We start from the raw sequence: 27,568 nt of genomic DNA, 5'->3' as shown, positions 1-27,568 counted from the left end.
CACTAATGTTAGGTGTAACGTAATTAGCTGCGTAGTATTAAATCAATAGCATTTTGTTTTAAATGAGCAGAAAACACAAGCCTTTACAGGTAATTTATTTACACAATTTTAAAGTACACAAATACAGTGGCAATACAAATGAAACAAAAAAAAATAAAATCTTACAGGGCTAATAGATTACCAATACACAGGATCCTACAGACTTGCTAATGTGGAAAGTTGATGTGGCCATAATGAAGGGAATGACAAACTGTCAGAAGGAAACAATGATTCAGACACAAGGTTAACTCAAAATTCAAACAGTTCAAGGTAATAGTTATGGATAAGGGGGTAAAGTTCTATAATGTGGACTGTATAATTACAAATGAAAAGTCCCACAGAACAGCTCATCTCCCTTCTAGTAATGTTAATGCAGATATCTTAGAAATTCAGGTATATAGCATAGGTTTTAGTGCACATGCCTCAGTTAACATTTTGCATTCCAACAGCGATACATTTTTTTTTCTTAAGGCAGAAATAGCTAGACTGTACACAGTATTATGATACAGCTAAGGACACATTAGCAATAGCTATTAAATGTCATGAAGTCTGATTATCCTATTTTTTACAAACCAAAATCAATGTTATTGGTACCATTTGAAATGTATATTAAAAAAGTAAGATCAGTTCACGGATTTAAAGAACAGAGTTATAGAATAGGAATTTGTTTAGTGCGAGGCGCTGGCCCTTTTTGTCTGATCCCTTGGTAAGGTTGGTTTATAAGGGAGAGGTCCTTCACTTTTATAAAAACAGCTCCTTTGAGTCTTGGCAAAAATAATAATAGTGCCCAAGAACTGCTAAATCAAGAGGCATTAACACTAAAGCCCTACTATACCATCACGTCCCTGCAGTCTATTAAAGAAGGCTTGACAGCTCTCAGGTTAAAATGACAGAATTTAGCAAGATTCACAGGACAGCAAATGGCTACATCTACACTTCTATTACAGGTTTTATTATTTCACAGCTTTGAAATGGTGTAGCGTTTCAACAAACATTATGGGACTGCGACAGATACCAACAAAGTACATACAGCTTCAATGTGGAAGTCATACACCAAAACCAGGAAATCCACCAAAAAGACTATTCCTAAATATTAAAAGACAGAAATTGTGTTAAAAAAATGATACCCATTTAAAATGCAACCCAGTTCCTCTTTCTACATTGTCATTGGCTTTAAAAGGTGTTTAAGGATGTTAGATGCCACTGGCATCACTAGGCAATTCAGAGAACACTATTGCACACTACTCAGAATTGTCAGTGTCAAAAGTATTTGCATGTGGAAGAAAAACTTAAATGGTTCTATAAATAAAACTATCTAGCAAGAAATGTCTTGAAATCCTTAGTCAAATAGGAAAATGAACATAGGCCATAACAAGCATAAAAAGATCCATACAAAAAAAAAGTGAAGTTTAATAAAATTATTTTTAAATTTCACATGAAACATTTCCTGTGAGCCTTATGAGCAATTTCAAGTCTTAAGTTGAAAAGTTTAATTTTTTTTTTGTATAATCAGACAATAAAAGCAATACACCGACATACTACCCACCTAGACAGACTGGAGTCTGTTAATTTAGCTTAACAATACAAAAAACACATTTTAAAAGAGAGTTAATGTCTATCATTACACAGCAAGATAATAAAATCATTACTTTGCCAACAGAGGAGGGAGAACAAACATGGCAATGATAGCCGGTCCGCTTGGTAAATCGTCTCTCAAAGCCCACTTCTGCTGCTGCTCAATGCTGCTCATAGCAGGTGGCTTTTCTTGCAACATCTGCTTGGCAAAGGCGGGGGCTGCAGAAAAATGTTCTGTTCCTGTTTTGTATGCGGTTTTTTTTTGTTTTAACTTGAAAGTTTTGTTTCTTTAAAAGGCATCATTAGCTCCTTTTTTATTTGTTCATTTTGGGGTTTATTTATTTTTTGCGTCATGAAGCTGTTGGAATAGTACAAGTATTGATCAGCCATGCATTATTTGCCCTCCAAGGCAAATAGCTTTCTTTCATCGGTGTACAGCAGACTGGAGACCGCTGGGGGCCACTCGAGATAGGATCTGTGCAGAAAAATGCAAGAGAAAAATAAATGTCAGCAACGGAACTTATTTTTAACCATGCAAACTTAAGTGCATACCACCCCCCCAACCCATTTCATTATGCATAGTTACTTTTCAGGACTACTCTATGTCTCTTAGTCAAACAGCCACACCCTTTACTCAGGAGATTTGGAATGTATTGCATGATACCTTGGTTTACAAAAGCACTTCCAAAACAAAATGCATTGTCTTTAGAAACCCCAAAATTGCTCCAGGGTTCTCCCCAGGAATTCTGTACAGCTGGGCAGCAGAACATTATAGCCGGGAGCACTTCACAGAAAAATAAACTTTCCTTACCTTAAACATATACCACAAATAATTTAAATAATGTGTTCTTTCCTTGACTATATCTGGTCGCTCTTTATGTTCCACATTCTTTTTTATTACTGTTTATTATGGTAAATTACAGTGCTTATTCAGGCACTCTATGATTTGACTGAATGACAACGTAGGGTTACTGGAGTTCACAAAAAAAAAAAAAAGTTAACTTTTCACTTCCTTTTTAGCTTATTCATTGAAATTGTTCTTTATGTTAAGTTTCCAGGACATTGTTAACACTTGAACCGCCACGGGATTAATGAGATTTAAAATGTAAAACGAATCTGCATACTGTCCATGCTATGTGGTTATCAGTTTAAAAAAAAGACAACCGCATTACATTCACAAACACAGACCTTGTTTACATTTTAAATCCAAACCCGTCAAAATGACTAACGTGGCGGTTCTTTTTTTAGTTTTTCACTATTCTACATTTTTAATTTTAACCAACAATACTCACACGTTTGGTCACCATCATAACTGTTGCATAAAACCGCAGTGTAATAATCCAGCACCTCTGCACTTAAGCATTTATAGGTCAGCTGATATCCCATCACGCCTTTCTTCTTAAAGGCATACAGTCTCTATAAAACCCCTAATATCTCTCAAGCACCTGGGTACATATTGTTACAATAATTACAATAAAAATACTTTTTTTGGTACGTATGTATAGCTACTATATATCACCTTACAAGAACAATGACAAAATGCTCTGAATGATATTACATGAAAATAATTTTTTTTTTTAATAAAGTAGCCGGCGCAAATAGTATTAGCCGATCGGCAGATTATTTCGACCCCCGGCATTCATTCACTGTCTGTTTTGAAAAAAATTGGTTGTTTTTTTTTTTTTTTTTTTTAGCAGTCATTTAACGTTTTAGCGTCTTGAAGTGCTTAACACAGAAAACCCACCACATCAACTCCGATTGTTTAAATGTTGTGTTAAGACGTATCAGAGCTGTCACGTGGTTCCAAGACACTCTTTTCACCCAGCAATGCGCAACTGATCTAGTCTGCTAGAAGCGCAATCAATCCTTATTGTTAAAGGCACATTAGCATCTGCAAGACTGGCAGATCACTTTGCCGGGCGGCCCATCTGGCTGAAAAGGTCTGGGGAGAACCCTGTGCACCTTCCACCATGCCCAGTACCTGCCGCAGACCATTTATATTGATTACGATACAATCTGGACATGGAAATGGTTCAAACAGACCTAATGATGTGCATTTCATACTGAAGATGTAAAGATTCTTAACTGCATTGACCCCTAAGAACTATAATAATTTTCTTGCACTCATTGTTTGAAAGTGTATACATGCATGGATCAGGGAGAGTGGATATTAGGGAACAGCACAGCAATCAACTTCAGCAACTTAACAGTTGATTTTAAAAATAAATAATAAAGGCGATAAGATTAATCCAATGTACAAGGTCAGTTCATTACATGCAGGAAAAGCCAAGGTGATTCCAACATGATCACGGTACACACAGCACATTGTATTTGCAACAGGTTAACTTTTTAAAACATTCTTAGAGTTGAGAGAGAAACAGAATACTTTTATTTGGAAATGTAACTTATATAAAAGTATTTAGTTACTGCTGTTTATTCTGTTTAATACACCCCCTCCCCCGAACTTTCAAAAGATAACATTTATAAACAGGTGAGAATGCCTTGATATGGCATTTGAATGACATTTTATTTAAACAGATACAAATATACATTAGACACCTGGGCATTTAACTATATTTAGGAGAGTCAAACACAAAACAGCCACACCCAGGCAGACAAAAACAATAATTCAGGAAGCAGAGCAGAAAAGCCAAGCACAAGCGCAAACCTGCTGATGCATTAAAGCAATAGGAGCAGGATTTTAGTTTTTGACTTAAGTTCAACAACCTTTTGGAATTTAGAATCTGTCAATGCTCATGTGCAAGAATGAACCCCCCCCCCCCCCCCCCCCCCCCCCCCCCAAAAAAAAAAAAAGGTTTGTAGGGCCACAATTATACCTAGGTGGATGAGAGGAGCAAAAAAGTTAATAATTGCAACTGAGGCAGCATTCCAGCAACTAAAGTAACTGGAAGCAGATGATTTATGCCTTTATACATGCCTACTTTGATTCCAAGCCTAAATTTTGGGGTAGTTGGGCTTTCTACACTGGTTGGGGGAGGGAGTTTGACAGCTTGGTTCTTATGGAACATTGAATGGTCAAAATAAGCACTCAACTTCAGTAACTTCACCCCCTAGTCAGGTTGCAAATCAATAGCTCCACCATCACTACAAATGTAAGGAGAACACACAAGACAACTTACTTAAGGTGGATGAACAAATTTGGTAAAACAAATATTTCAATACAAATTCAGTATTTGTAGCTATCAGAACTTTTCTTAAATTAGATTAGTCATAATGTGACCACTTAATATTTAGCAATGAAATGAATCAAGAGGGCAGCAGGGACACCACCTGAATTTCTTAAAAAAAAAGTATATGGATGTCTTAAGGGGATGTTCACAGGGAATGCTGCATGGATCCAATTTATGTAATTGTCTGTCTCTCTCTGTGCCTGCCTGCCTCTGCCTCTCATGCGTCTAGTTTATAACGAGATGTGACCCAGCTGACACTCACCCAGTGCTGCCTTCAAACAAGAACGTGGCGAGCAGCTACTTGCCGTGCTGTTCGAAGGGAATGCTATTCTGAGGTGGGGGGGGGAGGAGGAGGGGGAAGACAGCCATTTGTGAAGAAAGAATACATTACAACTGGCCAGAAAATCAATTATAACCACCATGACTTAATAATCCAACCTTATGACTTCCCATTTATGAATGTGAAACCAGATCAGAACATAAACACGGAGTGCGACAGATCCGATATGCTCTTTCAAAAAACATTTAAATCCAGATTTTTCTGAACTGTCTGTCCAATAGACCAGAGGGTATTCACAGTACTTGGGTAAACAATTGAACAAAAGCAAAAAGGTATTTCAAGCAATTCCAGGCAAAAAAAAAAAAAAAAAAAGCACCTTCCTCATTCAGTGTGAGGGAGGGGAAAAAAAAGAAAATAAAACCAGAGCTGGGACTTAAGGGTAACTGACAATGCTGTTCATGCAGACTGGACTCTCTCTCAATACAGTACTTTAAAAATGGACACCAAGGCAAACAGCAGTTCTAACTTGTTGCAGACAGTCCCAGACTCCACAGTGGGTTGGATTACCAAATCATGCAAGTAAAACTTGCTGATTTCTCTTTAATCTTATCGAATGACAAACGTGATAGAAAAAGGACAGTTGCTTTTTTGAGTTTTTATAAATGTATTGGCTGATGCAGCCCACTTTAGTGTGACAGGTGAACAAGAGAGATAAGCTAATGGAAATCCTCAACTGCAAGTTCTTATCCCTGGGATTTAATCACGGTGGTTGCGGGTGTAATGGATTCCGTGACTTTTGCTAGTGTCCGTGACTTGCGGTGATGTTAGTAAACTGTGATCAATCTGTATGTGATTTTATTGGAAAGAGTTTCTTATTAACATTAAATTTTACTTTTTAAAAAAATTACTGTTTATTAATTTCAATAAATAATTACATATCTTGAACTAGCTCCAACACTTTACTTTATGTCCTTTTTTTTGGAGGAGAAAAAAAAATTCTTAATCAAACTAAGCTCTTTGATTACATCTTGAAAGTTATGTTAACAGTTCATAAATTCAGTGTATCTGTGTGCACGCGTGTGTGTGTGCGTGCTATACCAACTGCCATCATTCACTGCAGGACATACATTGAAAGTTACCTCTTTAATTTAAATTATTGTTCCACTTGCTTTAGTTGTTGCAATTAATTTAAATGTACATGTCTCATCAGCACCACATCCTCTATGTTAACCTTGGGTGTGTGTGTATTTCTTGCCCCCATTGTGTTACGCTTGACGTCTGCTTACACTTTCCCATTTGCGTCTTTATTCTCTGCTTAGTTCAGCGCTTATAAATGCTACTGTTAGTTACTCCAAATTCCTGTTTTTAAACATTGTTAATAGTACCTCCCCCTTCCCACAACAGTACTTATTCAGCATTTAAAATTGAAATATCACACCATTTGAAACTGCAATACATTTAACTACATTGAAAGTGTTTAGAAACATCCATAGAAACCTCCACCTTGCACATTACGCTAAATTAATGTATAGTTGCTTATCCCAAAGATGCCCTACAATGAATGTTTGCAAATACTGTACACATCCAATCTCAAATTAAACTGTTAAACTAAACATTAAAATCTGCAATCTTTTCTGCAAATCTATGTTTCTTAATGTCAAACCTAAAAGCAACTGTGAAAATCCTTTTTCTAAACCTGTAACTTTAAAGAAATGTTCATAAATACTAAAAAAAAAAAAAAAAAAAAAAAAATCATGCACACAACAAGGGTGAAGAATAGCTGCTGCGATTTATACAACAATTACACCCACGGTGTTGCTGTTCGGGTGTTCACAGTAAGGCGAGCTCTGATGGACTGTGAACTCCAAACACAGAACTTTGTGAGGTTTTGCTGTTGAGTGAATGAAGTCTTACTCATACCTGTGACGTTGACATGCGTGAGGTGTCCTGCCTCCCCGTGAGGTCAGAGGAGGAGATGTTGACTGGTGCACCGCGGTGCAATCTCATACTGACTTTCCTCTCGCGCTCCATTCCCGATACAGGGCGGGGGGACGTATTTGCTACAGACAAAGGAAAGGGTCAAGTCACACACCTGCATTATTTCATCTCGCTAATGCCGTTTTCATCAGCACCATTAAACTGGGCTGTAAAAAGAGCAAATCGGCATTGTCCATCTACAGTCTACAAATACAGCTTATTGAGAGGGGGTCTGTCCTAATTTGGTAACCATCTGCACGCTTTTCCATTATATTCTCTCCTTCCTAGTCAGTTTCATACACACATCTCTGCATGTGGATGGTCAATGTGACTACTTCCATCAGCCTGAAATCTGAGCCATAAGTTAGGGTTCAACTTAGTTGATTTCTTTTTTTTTTCCTACCAATGGAAAAAAAAAAAGTTATTCACTATTTAGTCATATATTCATTAGTTACTGAAGCTTTCAAAAACTGGTCATATTAAAACATAGCAAAACACTAAACACTAAAAGAATTATGTTTCTTCCGAGTTTGACAACATAACCTATAAGCAAACTTCCTATTCTGCAAATCAACTGGCAACCACCATTAACATTCCCCTCTTCCAGACAGCCTCACCCTGTAACACACTATCAAGTAGGGCTGTCAGTCAGTTAAGCCCCCAATAGCAAATCGACTAATTGGGCACACAATCAAATCTTTTGAATAAATATCGATGATTGTACCGCCACATACATTTTTCGCTCCAACCCCCCCCCCCCCCGTGATTATTTTAATATCAGTGCAGTTAAAAAACATTAAAATGTTTTCTTTTATTCTATCAAATAAAACTGGATTCATTTTTTTTTTTTTTTTTTTTTAAATATATAAACAGAAGAGCCTGTCCATGCATGAAGAACAATTCTTATTGATGAAAGTCTTCACAATGGCTCAAACAATTATAGCATTTATGTGATTTATTATGCGTGTAATTATGCCTTGGTAGTCAGGAGAAAAAAACCCAACAAAAACAAACATTCGCAATGAGCCCAAATATTTATTTGAAACAGATTACAGTACTTGGGAATGTAATCAGTATAAACTAGACACAAGTTTATGAAAACTTGTCTATTCAGCGACAGCTGCAGCATCAATATTTACTTTCACGGTATTGAATATTGTTAAATATCCATTATAATAACTCATTCTGAAAAGCAGTGCAAACTAATAAACTAAACTGCTGTCCTGCTCTGCACGCTTTTTTGTTTGTTTACATCGAATACTCAGAGGGGCGTACTTACAAAGCATTTTCAAAACTGATTCGCTGGTAGGATGGGACCAGCAAATCAGGTGCTAGTTAACATGAGAAGGAAAAGAGCACGCCCAGTGCTGGTCTGGCAGAAATACTGTAAATAGCAAGGCAGGGCATTCGGTGCAGTTTCACTGATAAACTTAAATAATGTTATTAACTATGCGAGTTACAAATATATAATTATTGAATCAATTATCCAGTATTTATATCGATGCATATAATGAGGAATAGAATTGATCAAGAAGTCGATTTATCGTAAAACCACCAATTAAAACGACTCTGGCGTTTTTACAATATTTGCCAGCATACCCGGGGCGTATTGGAGACCGGTGTTTATATTGGATCACTAATTTCACATGCTTCATGCAGTCATTGAGAAGCCGCTAACACACAACCTTGTAGCAACATCGTAACTCAATTTAAACATTCCAGTAACTTTGTTAACAATGTGTATTAGTGGGAACTAAGTAACAGTTCTGTTTTATAACAATTACATTGTATTGTACATCCTCAAATATAAAAGCTAAAGTATTCTTTTTTATATGCGGTGATTAACAAGGATAGTACAACTTTGTATTTAAAACGGGATTAGATCTACCATTGTTAATAATAACAATACCAATAAGTTAAATCCACTAAGACAGCCATGTAGATATCAGAACACAGGCATGTATGAATAAAAGCAATAAGTATCATTATCAAAAATAATTTGTTTAAACTACACCAACAGGTTTGTATCTGGCCTACTTCAGCACACTTAAATTATCAAAACTTAAATGTATTAACTGCAATAAACTAATATGCATTAAATGTAGGCCTATCTTAAATTACGTTATATTATTTATTAACTGAGTCACTTTCATCGCTGTCATGTATTAGCAGTTCATTACGCTCAAGCTCCTCCTCATCTTCCTCATTCAATGGCAATGACAGAGACCTGGTGTTAATTTACAATATTTGCCAGCAGACCCGGCATGTGTTGGAGACAGGCGATTATTTGAGACCCGGCAATTATTCGAGCATTTATAGTAATCGTAGCAGTCCTACTATCAAATCGAATGAAATAAAATAAATTACTTGAATTTTGTAGTACCTGATATTAGGGTTTTGAATCTTTTGTTCAGCTAATGTATAGGTCAGGATATAGCTAACACTTCCTTGAGTTGATATATGACAAAATGAACGCTGTAGCACTGACTATTCCATACTATTTTGTTTTACACTGAAGGATTTTAGGTCAGAAAGAATCTGGACTTGCCCTTTGTTCCTACCAGTGTGAGAGGTGGGAGTCAAGGGAGTGGGCGGTGCGACATCCTGGGTTCCCCTTGGCCTTCCAGCTGTTGTGGGTGGCAGCACCCTAGTGCCTGGATTCCGTGTGTGCCTCATTCTCTCCTCTCGCTCCCTCCTCTCTCGCTCTGCATCTTCAGCAGCTCTGTTGGCACCCTGAGAACAAAAGGAATGCATAATGTCAAACAAGATTATACTGGAAGATGTGAGGATCAGACAAGGTTTCTTTCTTCTTTTGTTAAACATGACATGCCCATTACCAAAACGTCCCAAAAAACATAGCTGTATTTAACACATACAGATTGCATAGGTAATTGTTTCCAATGCTCTACAGTCTAAGGATGGTGTAGTCAAACATTCAGCTGGACTTTAAAAAGATGCTTCCTTTTATCAAACTGGGGACAATACTCACAAATTTAAGCATGTTCCAGTCGAACACGTAGTCGTAGGAAAACCCTTGTCTGTGGAAGAGATTCCTGAAGAGTTGTCGCAGGTATGAATAATCTGGCTTGTCATCAAAACGAAGAGATCGGCAGAAATTCAGGTATGTTGCAAACTCAGCTGTAAAGAAAAGCATAAAACGGTTTTATACCTCAATATTGTATTTGCAACCCTCTATAGCAAAAGTGCGCAACCAAAGTTATCACGGGCCGCATATCCAGAAAACTAGTTTAACCTCATATTTATAGTGGGTCGCACATTAAAGAATAATTAGAGTTTAACCCACTGCTGCAATATACATAGGCACATTATATATATATTACGCACACATATACACAAATTAACCTGCTTTATCAGGCATAACTCGTGACAAACCGGGTTTCACGTTTGCCTATGACAGCACATTACGAGTGCAAGAAAAAAGGAAAGAATGGTGAATTTAAGAGCAGTGTTTTAATACTGTACATTTAGTCGTTCTTTACATTTAAACAAATGCATGTAGTTTACTGCAGGACAAATATGTTGTGTCATTAACTGGAATGAAACAACGGTCTATCTAAAACAAGCATGAATTGTTGACGGATAAGAGCCATCAATTAGGCGTTGCACTTGGCGTTTTTTTGTGAATAAAACTGACTTAAGAAATTTGACGATGTTGGTGTTTTGTAACTGAACTGTAACCTGTTAAGACCACCCACACATATACATATATATATATATATATATATATATATATATATATATATATATATATATATATATATATATATATATATATATATATATATATATAGACACACACACACTGAATTCCTTCCCCGGGGCGCAGTCAGACGACAAACAGGTCATCTGCAGCCCATGGGCAATGTGTCCCTGCTCTATAGCACAGTGTATGTTTAAACATTTGTTTCAGGTTCTATCATTTCAAATTGCCTGGTAGTAGGTTTAAATGAAAACATCAGAATGGCTCCAGTCGTCTGAAGCTTGACTTGAAATGTTTCGTTCAATTTAACCTTCTGTGTTGTAGGATTTTAAACAAAGGGCTACATACATGGGTAGCCCTTGCAGAGGACTTCAATGGGGGTTGACATTTTCTTCTCACTGATTCGTTCATATTTTTGCCTCTTGGTGGCTGCTTTGAGGCCCTGCCAGGGCAGAGAGCCCAGGTTGAAATACATCAGCACGTAGCCCAGGGACTCCAAGTCATCACGGCGTGATTGTTCTGTTGAGGGAAGAGAGTAAACAAATGTGCAACAGAATGAACCATACGTGTCATTATAATAAAGACTCTGACCGGTTCAAGAGAAGCACTAGCATGCAATGAACCGAACAGTCATCAGCACAGGTCGATGGAACTTGTACAGAGACACAAGTCTTTCCCACCACAAATTACAAGTATGAAAATATTGTAAATTTATGCGCTAAAACTGTTTAAGATATTAACAGACTTGTAGCTAAATCAACAAATCATTGATTACATACAGTATATTTGTCCTAGCTGATATTACATGCAAACTTGCATACCGATTCCCAGATGTGTGTTGATGGAAGCGTAGCGGGCTGTGCCGGTCAGGTTCTTGTTCTCACGGTAGGGGATGTGTTGGTGTGTGCGTGCGTCCCGGTATTTCTTGGCAAGGCCGAAGTCGATGATATAAACGAGGTTCCCCTTCTTCCCCAGTCCCATTAGGAAGTTGTCAGGCTTCACATCTCTGTGGATGAAGTTCTTCGAGTGGATATACTCAATGCGGCTTATCTAAAATAGGATTCAAGCCCTGCAAATTAAACACCATTACACTGCAACGGAAGAGTCTACTTTACAAAGTAAAAAAGAAATATTTCTATATACAACTCTATGCAAAGGTTGGGAATACAAAAAAGCCTGTTTCTTCTTGGACTATTTAAAGGAATGTAGTAAGATTAAGAAAAAACGATTTAACAAAACGTGTTAGTAAAAAATTTAATTTGGTAACAAATCAACAAGACAGTTCTAAAAACAAGGACTTGATTGACAGGCGCCTTTTTAGATCTCCAGATTCTGATCTACAATACTTGGAAAGTCCATCAAATTTCATCAGTCTCATATATATTTGAGCACCTCCACTGTATCTCCACTGCCAATTTCATAAAACAATTGTGAATAATTACATGTCTTTTCCACCTATAAGTTTAGAGTTTGATCTTTAACAAAAGCTTAGTTGCCCTTACCATCTGATCAGCCAGCAGCAACACAGTCTTTAGGCTGAATTTTCTTGAGCAGAAGTTGAAGAGGTCCTCAAGACTTGGTCCCAGAAGCTCCATCACCATGACATTGTAATCACCTTCTGCTCCACACCATTTAATTGTGGGAATACCAACTAAAAACAAACAAATCTTAAATACCTATTAATTCCAATCATGTATTTGAAATGCTAAAAGTAAACTGGATAGACAAGCCTGAATAGCTTTAAACAGTAAAACAGGTTACATATTTGAGGAAGCTAAATAATGTTAAAACCCAATAAAAATAAAATACTCATTTGAAGTGGTCATTCAGAATAATATTAGAAGTGCAATAGCTCCCTCTAGTTTTCTCTAAGCAAATGTTCGAGGAATAAGGTCACCTTACTCCACTGAGTAATAGTGTTGCAGATTAACACAAACCCTGAGACAATTCCTTCCAACAAGGCATGCAGGGAACACAAGCCACTTAGACTTGTAAAATCAGATACCTTCCCCATATTATAATTAGGTCTTATGATTTTCAGTTTTAACAGGTAAAACTCGATTTTTTTAAAACTTACCTCCTCCCTGCATCATTTTGTAGATCTTGCTCTCTATGTGGAGCTGTGGGTGTTTGGTTTTCACACATTCTAGTTTAATTGCCACTTCTTCTCCAGCAGCAATATCTGCACCTAAAAGAAAAAATAATACAAAACAGTTAGTGCTTTGGAGACTTGCAAGAAGAACATACATCTACCCCCACCCTCACACAAGCAGCCTGGGCTCAATGCAACACACACTGTTTCAATGGGATGAGGAAATAAAACATTGACAATAGTCCAAGTATCATATACAAAAATGAATATGTATGCTTTTTAAATTAACGGTTTAAAAAGGTGCATTACACATTGTATCCACAACTTCTAATTTCAATTTAGTCTACTAAAATTACAATACTGAAGGTTGCATATTTTAGTTGGTGTCTGGAGTGGACTAATGATACTATAACTACTCTTTATATTCTAATGTGAAAATCAGTGACGTTCTTTGTTATTCCCATTCTACAGCATTACTTACCAACAGATCCTGCCTTTAAACATGTGCAATTGACATGCATTGGTAAGTTAGCAATACAACATTCAAAGTAAATAGTTGCTATATAATGTGAAATAATAAAACTGTGCAATAATGCTTTAGATTTTAATTCACTATATCAGCAATGAAGACGGCAATAAACAGCCCTGCCAGAAGCTTAATATCTGCCTGCTACATTCATACAAGGAAGTAAGTTATACCTAGGCATGCATTAACTGATGTTAACACAATAATATTTAAAATTTACTGTTGCAACAGCCTCTAAATGCATAGGATTTCTGAATATATGCACAAGATTGCTGAATATTTCTCTAGTGCAGTATGGGCTTCAGATGTTGTACCGTGTTCCATTTACAACAACATTCGGATCACAATTTGTATTTGGACTCTCTTCGTTTCAGCACAATAAAACGACCTACAGAAGTACAACATTTAGAAACAGATGTACCCTATATATTTATTAAGGAAATGCTACCGACTGTTTTAGAACTTTTTGATTTGCTTGCATATTTAATTAGCATTGTATAACTGTGCCAGCCTGAAATGCCCATATTTTATTGTTCTATAAGCTAGCTTTCCTACTATAAAATCAACTGCTTGAAACCCCTTTTCAATTGAACTATATTAGGGAGGGGAAAAAAAAAAAGATTCAACATTAGATGTTTTGGAATGAATACTGTCACTTTGATAGAAATGCACAATAATCCATCAAGTAACATTTCTTATCCAATAAGGGTTCTCTGATGAAATGTAATAATTAACTGCTTTACAAAGATGTACTGATACTATGGCACTTGAACACCAGGTAACAGCTCCAGCCAGAAGATACAGATGTGGTACAGGAGCAGGAATAAATAAATCACCTGCTTTAAATAACAAATGTGTGCATATGGAGACAAAACTGTGCAATATAGACCCTTTTGGTAACACAGAACTGTAGCATTTGACAATGGTGGGTGTACGTCCATGCACCGGTGAATTAGCTTCACAGAAAAATGTGAACAAGATCTGCCCCCTCCCCTAGGAATAAACTGAGACCAGAAGTTGCAAATAGTCTGGTCAGGCTTCGCATAACATACATATCTCAGCTTATGCTGAGGTACTATAAGGGTTCACTTTATTTTTGAATCCCTGTTCAACAAATGTTTGTTTAAAATGTTTTCATAAAATAGTATAAATTAAATGTCAAACTTATTATGAATTGCAGCTTAAAATAAATAAATAAGAAATTCACTGTAGCTCTTTATTAATGCCTTAGGTGAGGCAAATTGCCTATATTTGTATTGGAAATTAAGCAAGTTCATTAAAAATGGGACTACTAGTTGCAAAGCTGACCATATCAAACATGCATCACTCTTACATAGCAATCAAAAAAAAGAAAAGAAAAAAAGTATGATTTTGGTGTAATGTCTAGATGTTATGGGGACACAACATCTAGACTATGCCATCACTTTGATATTTTGAAGGCATTTACAAGTAGAATGTGACATACAAACTCAGGGTGACGTGTGGATGTGATCACCAATATTACATCTCCCACCTTTTGTGTAACATGCAAGTGTGGCTGCTAAAAGCAGAGTTCTTAGTAAGAACTCCACAAGTTACAAAGCATTGCAAACAAACCTTTTATGCTGCCACTGCTAGTACCTTCGGTAGCTTGTTTTCCTGCAATAAATAGAACAGTCAGCTTATGGATATTGCTATACACAGCAGTCTTCCCATCTCCCCTTCCACCCCATTTATATTGAAATCAGACTTCAACATCACAGCAACAATTGCAAGCCATAGTGAGCCCAATATAAATAAGTCAAGAATGGTGATTCTTATGGATCTTTAGACCAACGCTTCTGTTAGTTGGGACTGTCATGTCCAGTTTTATTCTGTGTAGAAAAAGACACCGAATTATAATTTCACAGTTAAGTGGAATATGCTGTAGTGGTCCACCTTTACAGTATGACTCCAGATGCTTCACAGCTTTGGCTGTGGACAGATCTAAAAAATTTAGATTTTTTACATTATTCCCGAAATTAAACGAACCACCTGTTAAAGAAGTCTTCGCTGTTGCCTCTTACATTTCACTGTTCAATGCATGTGTGAGCGGCTTGTTTTTTTAAATAATGTTATTCTCCATCCTGCCATTCAGAAATGCTTTTTGTTTTGCATATTAACTACAGTCGATTAATCTACATCAATTTAGTAGTTTATAGATTGGGACTGCTAATTTAATATCTGCATACATGTTTTAAGAGTTGCAGTGAACCTGTTGTCATTCCTTAGAAAAACAAAACACACAAACTGTACTGGTGTAACAAAACTGGCCCACTGGAAAAGCGGCTTCCTTAATCGTCTCATCCTGTTTCTGAAACTTAACTCACCCCCTGCCCCCACCCAGATCTAAATGACCCAGACATGCTGTTCTGTGCCTATTCAAATGCAGCTAGTCCAGTGCTTTGTGGGACCTGCGCAGAGTCAATGAAACCAGGAAAGACCAATTTAGCATAAGCACGCAGGATTAATATCACTTCTGTTGTGCGGCTAGTCAACTGTGCAAATGATCCAATCTACATCTTAACTGCTCCCAAGTCTATTGTTTAAAGACGGTGCTAGACAGGGGCAAGTGTCTTTACAGGGAACTGAGCAGTTGGGTCTTGTCTACTCCTGCACGTTAACGTTTTCATTAAAAACTACATATGGGGAATACTCCTTATTTACATGGTATGTGGAATATTCATCTGGAGTCATATTTATGTTTCCCAGTAAAATGCAATCCTGGATGGACTTGAAAAGGAGCTGTCCTGGGACTTCAAGTACTGGTATTACATTTTTAATTCCATACACAATTAGTATTGTAGGAAATTCAACAGTTACATCTGTAGAGATCGCTAATTGCAACAACCCTAAATAACAGACGAGAAAAATTGAGTGTTTATTTCTCTCAACTGAACTGCAGGGGGTTCCAAACAGCTTGTGCAGGCACTCCCAGCCCCAATCCACCAGCAGCAGCACACTAACATGCTTAAACACAGCACATTAGCATGCTTGCATATGCAGAGTGCAGATACTATCCCAAAATTACTCACATACAAATCCAAAACAGCTACCACCTCAGTGTAGATCTGCTTTTTACATTGATGATTTGAGGCCTTACAGACAAGACATTAAGATTTCAGGGTACAGGGTAGGGGTTAATCATTTCTAACTACAACATGGTTAAATTAAAATTGCCCTTAATCTAGGCAAATATACATACAAGCTAACCTGCTTATTTTGCTATATTTCTAATTCCTGTCACCATCATTTCATCATAAGTCACATTATCCAAACAAATGTAATGCTACCTCAAAATAGTGCCTTATACATGCACACACATTTAACAAGATATTTTGACATTTAGTACAGCATTAATTTTACATTGGAAGAAACCTTGTTCTTACAAAGATTATCCATAATGACTATGACTTAAAATTAACACAAAACCGTCTGTCAGCATAACAGCAGCCTGTATACAGACTGTACACCATACTCACAGCAGCGTGGCACGACCAATGCAGAGTTGCTGCTTCTGTTTGAGGGCAGGGACGAGTACAGGGACGAGTACAGGAACGACAAAAATCTCTGAATGAATGTAACGGATGGAAGACAAAAAGTGGGAACTGAGGGCTTGTTAATATGCATTTTAGATACATATTGCTGTCCTGTATTCATTTTTGTTTAATTCTGTGTAAAAATACAGCCCTGCCACGGTGTATTAAGTACAGCAAAATGAAACTAGATTACCCAGGAATTTCCTGTCATGTATTACGAGGGATTTCACAATGTTTATCTTCAAACTGAGAATTATACTTGCCAGGACCTGATCTAGACAATCATAATACATTTAGTTGTTCAATTCTCATTCTTAAAATGGGATTTAGGAATACAAGTTGAAGTGCACTGTTTAAATAAAATGTGCACAGTATGTTTGTAGACTGGCATCACCTCAAAAGGGACCAAGTTAAACATACAATTAAAAGCAAAGTTTAACATCCCTAACATACATATCATATTTGCACTAACAATTGCATGCATTCTAATGCACGGATCATGATGAGAAACTTATAGCCTATTATGTGTAATTGCTTGGAAATCTCGTGCTTGAATGCAACATGTAAATTTAAACAGTTAAAATGTATTTATTAAATACTTGTGTAACTCATGCTAAATCTTATGATTTCAAAAGGATGATCTTTGTCTAAAAAGGATCTGATAGACATTTACTCATCTGGTGCAGCATCACTGTCCCCTTAACCTAGGAGGACTATTAAGACAGACATCTGCTTTAAAAATTGTCTTCATTAAATCCATCTATCTTGTCTTTGAGCATCACACAATTACATTTCGTCAACGTAAATATGTAGACAAGCCTTTCTATAGAAAGGGGCCAGACCGGACAACTCTTAATACTGCAGTCACCAATCACAGAACTGAAACCAGTCATGCTATAGTCTTACAAAGAAAGGTTTTCACCAGCACTCTACACCAAAGACCCGAACACACAACAATTAATCTACAACAGTAGGGGTGTGTGTGTGTGTGTGTGTGTATAAAGGTTGGATTCTCCTTTACAAAATGCCTAATTGGCACCTTAAATTTAATTACTTTGCACTTTGTAGTACAATAAACAAAATCTGCCACCTACTGTTACTTCTAACCCCCGCACAAATACAGCTTACTCCTCCTCACCACTATAGATACACACAATTATGAAAGCTACAGTACTTCCTGACGGCCATATCATAATTCCTTGTGATTACAAGAGTGATTAAATACTGGTTACGCAACCTTGGTGATTCAGCTGGCGTAGTAAAAAAAAAAAAAAAAAAAAAAAAAAAGTTTGGCTACATTGATCTTATGCAAATACAAACTTCTTTGCACCTGGAGACCCAATATATAACTATAGCATGAGCCAAGCAGCAAGGGTGTGGACTAATGAGGTCCACATGTTACAGAGATCCAGCACTAAAGGGCTTGAACACGTATGGTATTCAAGCCTTAAATACACAGTAATCAGTGCTGTTAAACTGTTCATATTACAGTGCTCTGTCAGTCTTAAATCAAAACACTGTTCAGGACTTTGTGACATGACCCACAAATCTTGTAATTTTCATTCATATTATATATACATTTTATTTACCTACAAATGCCATTTGAAGTTATTTTAAGGCCAATTTAAATGTAACATTACTATTTCAAAACTAGATACAAATTGATAAGTTAACATAATTTGGATATACAAAATTGATATCTAAAAGAGTTCAATAAATTACATTTGTTAATTGCTATTCAAATTAGATATCTTATTTAGGTTGAGAATACGTAACTAAATAAAATTTAGGGCAATTAATTTCCCTGGCACTGGTTAAACTGGGGTGGGAGCAGAGCAAAGTAGCCAAGACTGAAAACATATGGTGCTGAGTGAAGCAAAGCGAGCATTTTTAGCATTTTGTATTTTAACAGTAGTTGCACGTAGCCTATACACTACGAATACAAAGCAAATATGCGTATACAACCAACGGAAACAAACACACTGCACAATTGCAAAAACTTTCATTACAAAAAAAATATGCAAACAGAGCTGTATTGCTTGTTTCTTAGCTTATTGTAATAACTTGTTACCTCTAAGTCGCCGTACGTAAGGACGTCTGTGAAACAAATACAAAAAAAAAAAAAAAAAAAAAGCCCACAAGCTATGCTCCTGCTGCCTTGAAAGCAAAACTAAAAGCTTATTACTGTACTGAGAATACCTCGTTTTCAGCCAACTATGGCTGCTTGTTTTCATTGCATTTCTCAGGTACAGCTAACCAAAGATATTCTACTTATTTCTTTTCTATTAAATAGAGTATCTCTGAGCTAACATCAAAAGGTCAACCAGCAACATTTTCATGTTTTGTAAACCTTTGAATTATGTTGACACTATTGAAAAGGAAAGTGCAATTTCCATATTTTGCTGCCTTTAAAAGTTTTTAAAAAATCAGATACCTTCAAATTATTAGTAAATTGTATCAACATATATGCTGCTGACTCGCTAGGTGAACGTACAGACTAGTATAAGTATAACTGGAACACCAATCATGAAGTCCATATTTGGTTGACACCATTGCCATAGTAACCAAATGCATGGCTCTGATAGAAGTATGACTTTACAGTGCAAAATGCTGTAAAGAAAATAAAATATGCATTTCACAGTAAATTGCAAGAAGCTTTTTTTGCTTATGAAAATCAGCTCTCTGCTCGCCAACTCCCGCCATTGCTACAGTACACATTCCACATACACACATTTTTCAGTTCCCCAAATTTTAAGGCAGAAAATAGTCTATCGACGGAACACTCCCACCCCTGTTAAACAAAATATTTTCCTTGATCCTGGTTCGGCGTTTCAGGGTGGAGATTTCAAACAAATTTCCACAGCATACCACCTAGAACGAATTCTCTTGACTATGGGCCATGTGTGGTTGTAAGAAACACTATTGCCTATATTAAAATAAAACTATAAAAACTGACTTCAAAATAACAGGAGGGAGAGAGATTGAGGGCATGCTTGATAAATGATGCAGTAGTCGGGTCCAAGTTATCCTGAATTTAGTTATTTTATTATTTTTATTATGCTGCTACAGGATTACATGTGACATTCCACAGGAAGACATCTAATAACTGGTCACAATAATTTAGTAAAATACGTCATCTGCCATACAAAAATAAAGAAATCAGTACAAATGACTTGCAATGTTCTACACCTTACAGATGTAAAAATTTGACTAGATGACAGTTGCAAGTTAACAACTTATTTTGTAAATTAACTCTCCGACTAGAAACAAGATGCACAGAAGGCGCCATGTTTATATCTGAACTCTAGTCCTATCACTACTATATTTCACTTTATCATAACAGGAAGTCTGACAAGTGGTGCAATAACTTTTCTAACTATTTTTCAAAGCAATACGACACGGCTTGAAAGTTTAAGATGAAAACATCCGGAACCTAAAGCTAGTTCGTCAGAGCTGAATTGTGGTAGATTACAGCAACAGTCAGAAATACGGGGACTTCGGATATCGATCAACCTAATGTGTGACATTGTACTCAAAAAAATACAACAACGTAAAGGCAACCACCATGGGATCAGACACTACTGGCAACGGCAAAACCTAATAAAATTATACAAGTGTGATTAATATAGCCCATTCACCACAACCAGAAACATCTATTTCAAATTAGCCTCTGGATGAGGAGTAAAATGTCTCTCCCCATCCCACAGCAGATCTGAATACCTCAATCCTCCCAGTGTTTAGGGATTCAGAGGCACAATTAGTTCCAAGTACAAGTTTTGCCCAAAGTTCCTTCAACAAACTGACCTCCCCACACTAGCCCTGGGGAAGGGTATGCTGGATAATGTTCTCAGTGACACATCGTTTGTCAGAGGGAGGGAGACCACTGTATCTGACAAGGCATAAGACATCAAAACCAATGCACCTCTCAAAGTGGGGTTCCGACTGTTAGGCCAGACTACTTAGGGCTTCTAGTTTTCAGGTTTTATTTTTGATCACGTGATGTCCCTTTAAACATATTTTGAGCCGATTCGCTTTCTAAATTAAACACAAATTACCAAAGGATGTTGTTTCTTTTTACCCTCATATCTTGATCGAGTTAAATGACATGCATTGATCTCATCTGATTCTATCTGAACCTGCATTTCATTCTGGCTCTAACTGCCAAATTCAGCTTATTAATTTCCACTGCATTAGTTTCTAGTAGTGCATCGCTAATTTAAACAATCTGGTATTCAGTTATGGCTTAACTATTAATTAAGGTTTAAAAAAAGGGAGGGAGAGAGATGGAAAATAAAAACAAAATTAGAAGCCCTAGTTATACAATATAAAATCCTCTCCATCACTTATATACACTATTCATAATTCACAATTTTACAAATTAGACAAAGTCTTCTTTTAGTACTGTACTGTTACTTCTACAGATCTGGTATTTTACTCATTGAAATAAGCCAATACTAGGGAACCAATAGTGGGAAGCTCTAGGGGCATGTACAACCACCACTCTTATTGTTGCTCCATCAACCCCACAGCTACAAGGAGTGACTGCTGTATTCTAATATCAACCAGAGTTGGCCGATTTAAATTAATGATTAAAAAAAACAAAACAAAAACACTTTAAAATTTACTACCTACTTTATAGTTGCTCAAGGAAAAGACAGGAAAAGTATGTTTTAAAAGCAATTTATTAACAAAAACACCTTAAACTCTTACTGTCTGTAAACAGATTGTATTCTGATCACAGCGCAAATGTGATTGCCCCCAATTCTGTGGTGCATAAACAGAGCAAAGACGTAAAAAAAAAATCATCCTTAAATTTACAGTTGAGGTACTGCAGAGCTACAACTACAGTACTACAAAAAATTCCATAATCAAAAAAAAAAATCAATTCGATTTAAATAAAAATCTGATTTAAAATCAAATCTTAAAAAAAAAAAAAGAAAAAAAAGAAAAAAAAAAAAAAAGAAAGCGCCAACACGGATTTCAGGTCCAAGGTGCCAAATGCTATGGTGTTGGTGGTTTGGAAAAAGTATGTTCACTCCTGGGCAAGAGTACTGGAAAATGTAGCCCCAATCACTTAGCCGATAAAAACAAGCTCAGAAATCAAATCCCAGAGCTGAAGAGCAGACTGACATTATCAGAAGACACTGCACCACCCAGTACTGTATCTTATTTGGCACTGCTCAATTACTGGATATTTATTTAACCACGACTTCTAGAACAATTGCTCCAAAGTAGGCCCTAATGTTAGTAGTTAGCTAAAAAAAAGCTGCATTTACTGACCAATAGGGCTTATGAACACTACGAGCTAAATCAGATTTAAGGCAGCCAATCCTGCAGAGCCAAAACGTGCCTTTCAATAAGACAGCTTTATTTGATTTTGTGGTGATTTTACCGAGTACCTACTGTGGATTTACACCTGAGCACACACAAAAAAACTATACTCTGCAAATTTCATATTCAAATGCGAGAACTGCAAAGACTTACTTTTCCCATGATTAGTAGGGGTGCAACAATTAATCGATGCATCGATTATTGATCATGTCTTTAAATTTCCAGAGTTTTGATTACATATTGCTGAATTGATGCATCAAATTAGAACCCAGTTTGATGTTTCCTGTTGCCAGTTTGCATTAAAACCTTGAGTGTGTCAGTGTGTGCTGCTTTTAGTGCTAGTACAGTAGATTAGCGCATTGCTGGGATACACACTTTACGTCTCCACATTCGTGTTGGACAAGCCAAAATCAGTTTGCATTTCTTTTTTTTATAATTGGAAGTGTTCTAATTTGAATATAAGGAAACTAAAACACAACGCAAGCAATTGCAGACGGAAAGACTCAATGGCGCTCAGCTTTTATTTAACAAAATAATAAAGACCTTTAAACAAACAAAATAAATGGCACATGGTCCAAAACAAACAAGCACGGAACACAAACAGTAACAAGTAGAATGCTGGTTGCAAAACCAGCATACGCAGCAATCGTTAAATCCTGTAGTAATAGTTTTCACAACTAGGGTTTCGTTCTGCCTGTGTACACACTTTGGCAGCCAAAGCTGCAGGTCTTTTATATTATGGCAGAGTGATTCACTAGCTTAATTATCTCATTAACCTCTTGACCATAGTCTGCAAGAGCTTACCACGTATGCGTGACTGTCAGCTAATTCAATAATTACTAGCCAACAGTCACGCATTTTCACAAGTTATTTAAAACAATAACGAATGGCGTACTGCACCTCGCTCGATCTGTCAAACAAAATCCATAATAAAATAACACAACAAATACAAAACATAATATGCACAGAGATGGGGAGTACCCTGTCACAGTTATTCGATCTTCTATTTAAAAACACAAATGAATGCTTGTTCTGTATTTTGAAAAATAAAACTGCAATGCATCGATTATCGTTAATAAATGTCTATATGATAATCTAATACAAAATTACCCCGAGATGGAAACAGGCAATCACGAGTTCAACATGGCAACAGTAGGAGAATCCCCTGTGCGAGGCATAAACAGAGAAGACGAGGGCTTTTGTGGTTGTTAAAGTAAAGAACCTTTAATGTATTTTATATTCCGTAAAGAAAAAAAAAAGGGACATTTAATACAACCGCCTAACTCTTGCAATTTACTGGCAGAATTCCTTTTAAATTCCCGTTGCATTACATATGCCAAAACAAGCTAGGACTGTTTATTGCTGGTCGGCATTGTTACATGAAATTAAATTAACTGAAAGCTTTTGGAAAAGTGCAAAATGAAAGCTAAAGGAACTCCATTCAAAACATCATGCATGTGGAAACAGCTCTCCTAATGGACACAGTTCTTTTGAATATGCGAATGAAAGAATTAACCATAGTTTTCTTCAGAGTTGACTTCCAAATGAGCTGACGGAGTCAGTTTGGAGCACTCATGCAAACTTGATTTGAAATAAATTGCCAAATGAACTCAAGTATGCATACACTGTGGCACATCCAAACAGCTGAAGTGTTGTTTTATTTGTTTTTAGTTTTATTTCACAATAACTAAACTATCCCCCCCCCTCCTGACTCATTATCAGCAGCTTTGCCAGAGCCATCTGTTTTTCAATAGTAACAAGGAAACCTGGCCAAAAATAATCTATATGTCATGTAAAAGCTTTATCTGATTGAGAATGCATAGGTTTTGGACTAGGTTTGTAGGTCAATACATCACTTTTTTTTTTTTAAACCTTGCAATTACACAATGTTTAAATGCTAAAATGGCACTGGGAGAGGAATTCCTTTAAATTGTAGTTTTCTTTAGCTGTTTTTGGGTGAGGGAAAGCACATTTTGTTTCGTTAAAACTGCAGTGTCTTTCAATGCGAAATTATGCATGAGAACAGAAAAGCGTGTACCTAGAGTCAAAACCTGACATGGGTTGTGGGTCACACATGCAGCAACAGCACGGATGGCAATTAAAGGGGTTCTACCATTGCAGATGTGGCTGGGTCATGACCATTCACCATTCTAAATTAGGTAGTACCTGGGGACAGTAGTAAACAATTGTTTCTGGGCCTCCTGTAGCAACTCAGCAAAATGTATCACAGTAGGATATTGCTGGGGGAAAATTATCAAGTGTCTCACTCTCAATCTATGCGTTTAGTAGGTTAGGAGACAGAGGACTAGATAGTTAAGAGTTTTACAAAACGTTGTTCTGACAGACCACCATATAGTAAAAAAAAAAAAAAAAAAAAAAAAAAAATTGAAATACAAAATACTGAGGTGTACTTCCAGCCTACTTGACAACTAAAGTGACTGCTGTTTAAACTTAAGCAAATAGTAAGGAAATTGCACTTACTAAATTAAATACGCTTTACTTTGCAGGTCTTGAAATATTTTACAAAACTGTCTTCAAACTGGCAGATACATTTGGGCTTCAAAATTAAACTATTAAAATTGAATGTGCACATGGGCACAGAATAATTGTATGGCTCTTTCCTGGTAGATTCCCTTCAGGTCTTGAACTTATGCATGATAACTTAATTTATAATGAAACACACTCAAATAATTAATGATGAACCTATAATTGCATTTTTTTTTTCCCCCCATCCACAACACTTAGCGAGGTTGGTACATTTGCAAGCTGATGTCTCTAGTTAACAGTAGTGGGGCCGTTTGTTTCCCCCTGTAGAGACATTGTTCAGACCATCTCCTAAAAAATCTGGTTGACCAGGGATCACTGGAAATGCTGACCTTAAACAACAAGTCAGCCAAAGGGGGTGGTTGACAACTACTGTCAATCAGTACTCAAGCACAGGACAGGTCTCAACTACTCATTATATCCAACTGCTATCACTCAAGATTAATAACAGTGTATACCTGACAATTATAAAACAACTGCGAAACATCATGCAATTAAGAAAATAAATGAGGCCACTGGCTTTCAAACCCCGATTATAATACCGTACACCTTATTAATACATTAAAACAGTTGAGTGATATTCACTATAATGCTGCACAGTTTAAGAACACAAAGGAGTTAAGGAAATTCAAACACAAAAAGACTGCATTTATTCTGAAATTAATACAATCGGGTTATGTTAACATATTGTATTGCTATTGCGATTTTTTTTTATTTTTTTTTATACTTAAAGTAAAATATCCTCGTTTGAAGTGCCAATTATTATGTAACCTAACAGTGGAGGTCTCAAAATAACAAGGACCCAAACAAGATATTTGTCTAATTCTGTGTTGGGGAGAATTACTGAACAATAAGCAGAATATTTAGTTCTTATGTAATTGAGAAACCAGGAACATGTTTACAACAACTCCATCACTATCAACTACACTTAGAACACAAAGAGCTTAACTCATTATTTACACATCGTTTAATTTGAATGGTATTAGACTGCACTTGTTTCGATCTAGTATAGAATGTAATTTTAATAAACTCGTTATTGTAGCATCAACAACAAAAGAAATACAACGACTAACCTAAATATTGTGGTGACGTATTTTTGTATGTACCTTTAGTCGTGTCGGCTAAGCAAAATTACTCCACTGGTATTTCACTGTCACGAACAATAATATATATATATATATATATATATATATATATATATATTATATATATATATATATCTATATATATATATCTATCTATCTATATCTATATATCTATATCTCTATATATTCTATGTCTATGGTTAAATTGAGTTCACTTACCCAAATAAATATCCCCGAATGAACCACTTCCAATTTTCCTCCCCAGTCTGTATCTGTTTCCAACTCTCAGTTCCATGGCTTTTATTTAATATTTGCAAATAATACAAGTAATAGTAATACAACAAATCACAGAGTACTTTCTAAGTCAACCTTTTAAACTACTGAAATCGTATTATTTCGAAATATTCCCTCTTTCTGCTTTCCCCCCCGTCTCCCTATGTTTAATATTGTTGTCTTCTCTCACAAACCAAATTTCACCATCCCTTTTCAACCTTCCCGTTTTTTAAAACATCACAATACGAGTTTTTCCAGAAAGCTTAAAATGTGTAGATTCTGTTCTTGTCCTTTTGGGTGGCATTCCCTTTCGTTTGGGAAAGGATGGAGACGGATTTTTTTGCTAACCTTTTCTCTTCGCTAAACACTGACTATCTTTCCTACCCCTTCCTTCTATCTGAGCCTGTCTGCCATACTCCTGTGACGTCACTTCCCTTAGCAACAACAGGTCACAGTGGAGGAGATTGGGCAGGGTCTGGAACAATAACAAAGACAGCTACAGTATGGTAACAGGCTTCAATGAGTTTATTGTTTTGTTTTGTTAATATATGTTTTAATAATGCTTTGTTTATATAGTCCAGTCCTCATACAAGGGGGATTTCATATTTACTGCTCCGGTCCAACCAGGAAATATTTTCAACGCAGTTTTGCAAACAGTTATTCCTAACAAAAAAATATAACCCTCTATTAAATATGAATTATGAATGCAGCGATTATGAATATATATATATATATATATATATATATATATATATATATATATATATATATATATATATATATATATATCACTTTCTTTGTTTCAAAGTTTCATTATGCCTAGGATTCAGTCTTTAGAAAGCTAAATTATCTTATTTTTAATTTAGAAAAAAAAAAGGTATATTTCTGTTGAAAAAACTGGCAGGTTTAAAATATTTGGAAACCTCTTTTTTTATTTTTCATTGATCTTTTGTAATTCATGTGAATAAAGTTAGTTTGTTGTGGACAAACCTCATTCAAGTATAGAAATGACATCACAAGTGTATTCTTTTTCTTTTTTCTTTTTTTTTTTCAATAATTGAAAGCTCCGAAACCTAAAAGGTAAAAAGTAAGATTTTTTTTTTTTTTGAAGCGTCAAACTAAAACTGGAATTTTCCACCTGTCAAATGGTAAAGCAGATTAAAATACAAGGTTAAGCAATTACTAAATACGTTTACTGTCTAAACATTTAAGATACAGTAAGTATGTTGCATTAATTATGGTAAAGTTGCTCTGATTTTATTTTAGATATAAACATGTGTTTCATATAATATCTTTGCTGTTTATTTATCTCATTCATTAAAGATGGATCGCATGAACTTTGTAGTTGTGTTTCTGTGCAAAAAGCCTCGCTGATGT

The 27,568-nt window shown here is 36.1% G+C and overlaps 1 protein-coding gene across 9 annotated transcripts; it reads right to left on the bottom strand.

The window, feature by feature from the left end:
- Positions 1 to 78: 78 nt before the first annotated feature.
- LOC121296281 (casein kinase I) lies at positions 79 to 26,601 on the bottom strand. 9 transcript variants are annotated; one of them, XM_041221636.1, is made up of 11 exons: positions 26,138 to 26,601; positions 14,998 to 15,039; positions 12,861 to 12,971; positions 12,286 to 12,434; positions 11,605 to 11,833; positions 11,132 to 11,302; positions 10,052 to 10,200; positions 9,624 to 9,795; positions 7,006 to 7,145; positions 5,068 to 5,135; positions 79 to 2,089 (listed from the first exon to the last, which is right to left on the bottom strand). In XM_041221636.1, exons 1-10 carry the CDS (start codon positions 26,211 to 26,213, stop codon positions 5,103 to 5,105), a joined length of 1,272 nt encoding a protein of 423 aa, XP_041077570.1. In that variant the 5' UTR covers positions 26,214 to 26,601; the 3' UTR covers positions 79 to 2,089; positions 5,068 to 5,102. The 9 variants fall into 9 exon arrangements, with proteins under 9 accessions (XP_041077570.1, XP_041077569.1, XP_041077573.1 ...); XM_041221635.1 differs by having other exon boundaries at positions 5,068 to 5,130; XM_041221639.1 differs by lacking the exon at positions 5,068 to 5,135 and having other exon boundaries at positions 9,611 to 9,795.
- Positions 26,602 to 27,568: the final 967 nt, after the last annotated feature.

This window comes from Polyodon spathula, chromosome 21 (assembly GCF_017654505.1).
Source record: "Polyodon spathula isolate WHYD16114869_AA chromosome 21, ASM1765450v1, whole genome shotgun sequence".
Taxonomy (NCBI): domain Eukaryota; kingdom Metazoa; phylum Chordata; class Actinopteri; order Acipenseriformes; family Polyodontidae; genus Polyodon; species Polyodon spathula.
This window is presented reverse-complemented; position numbering and strand designations above follow the sequence as displayed.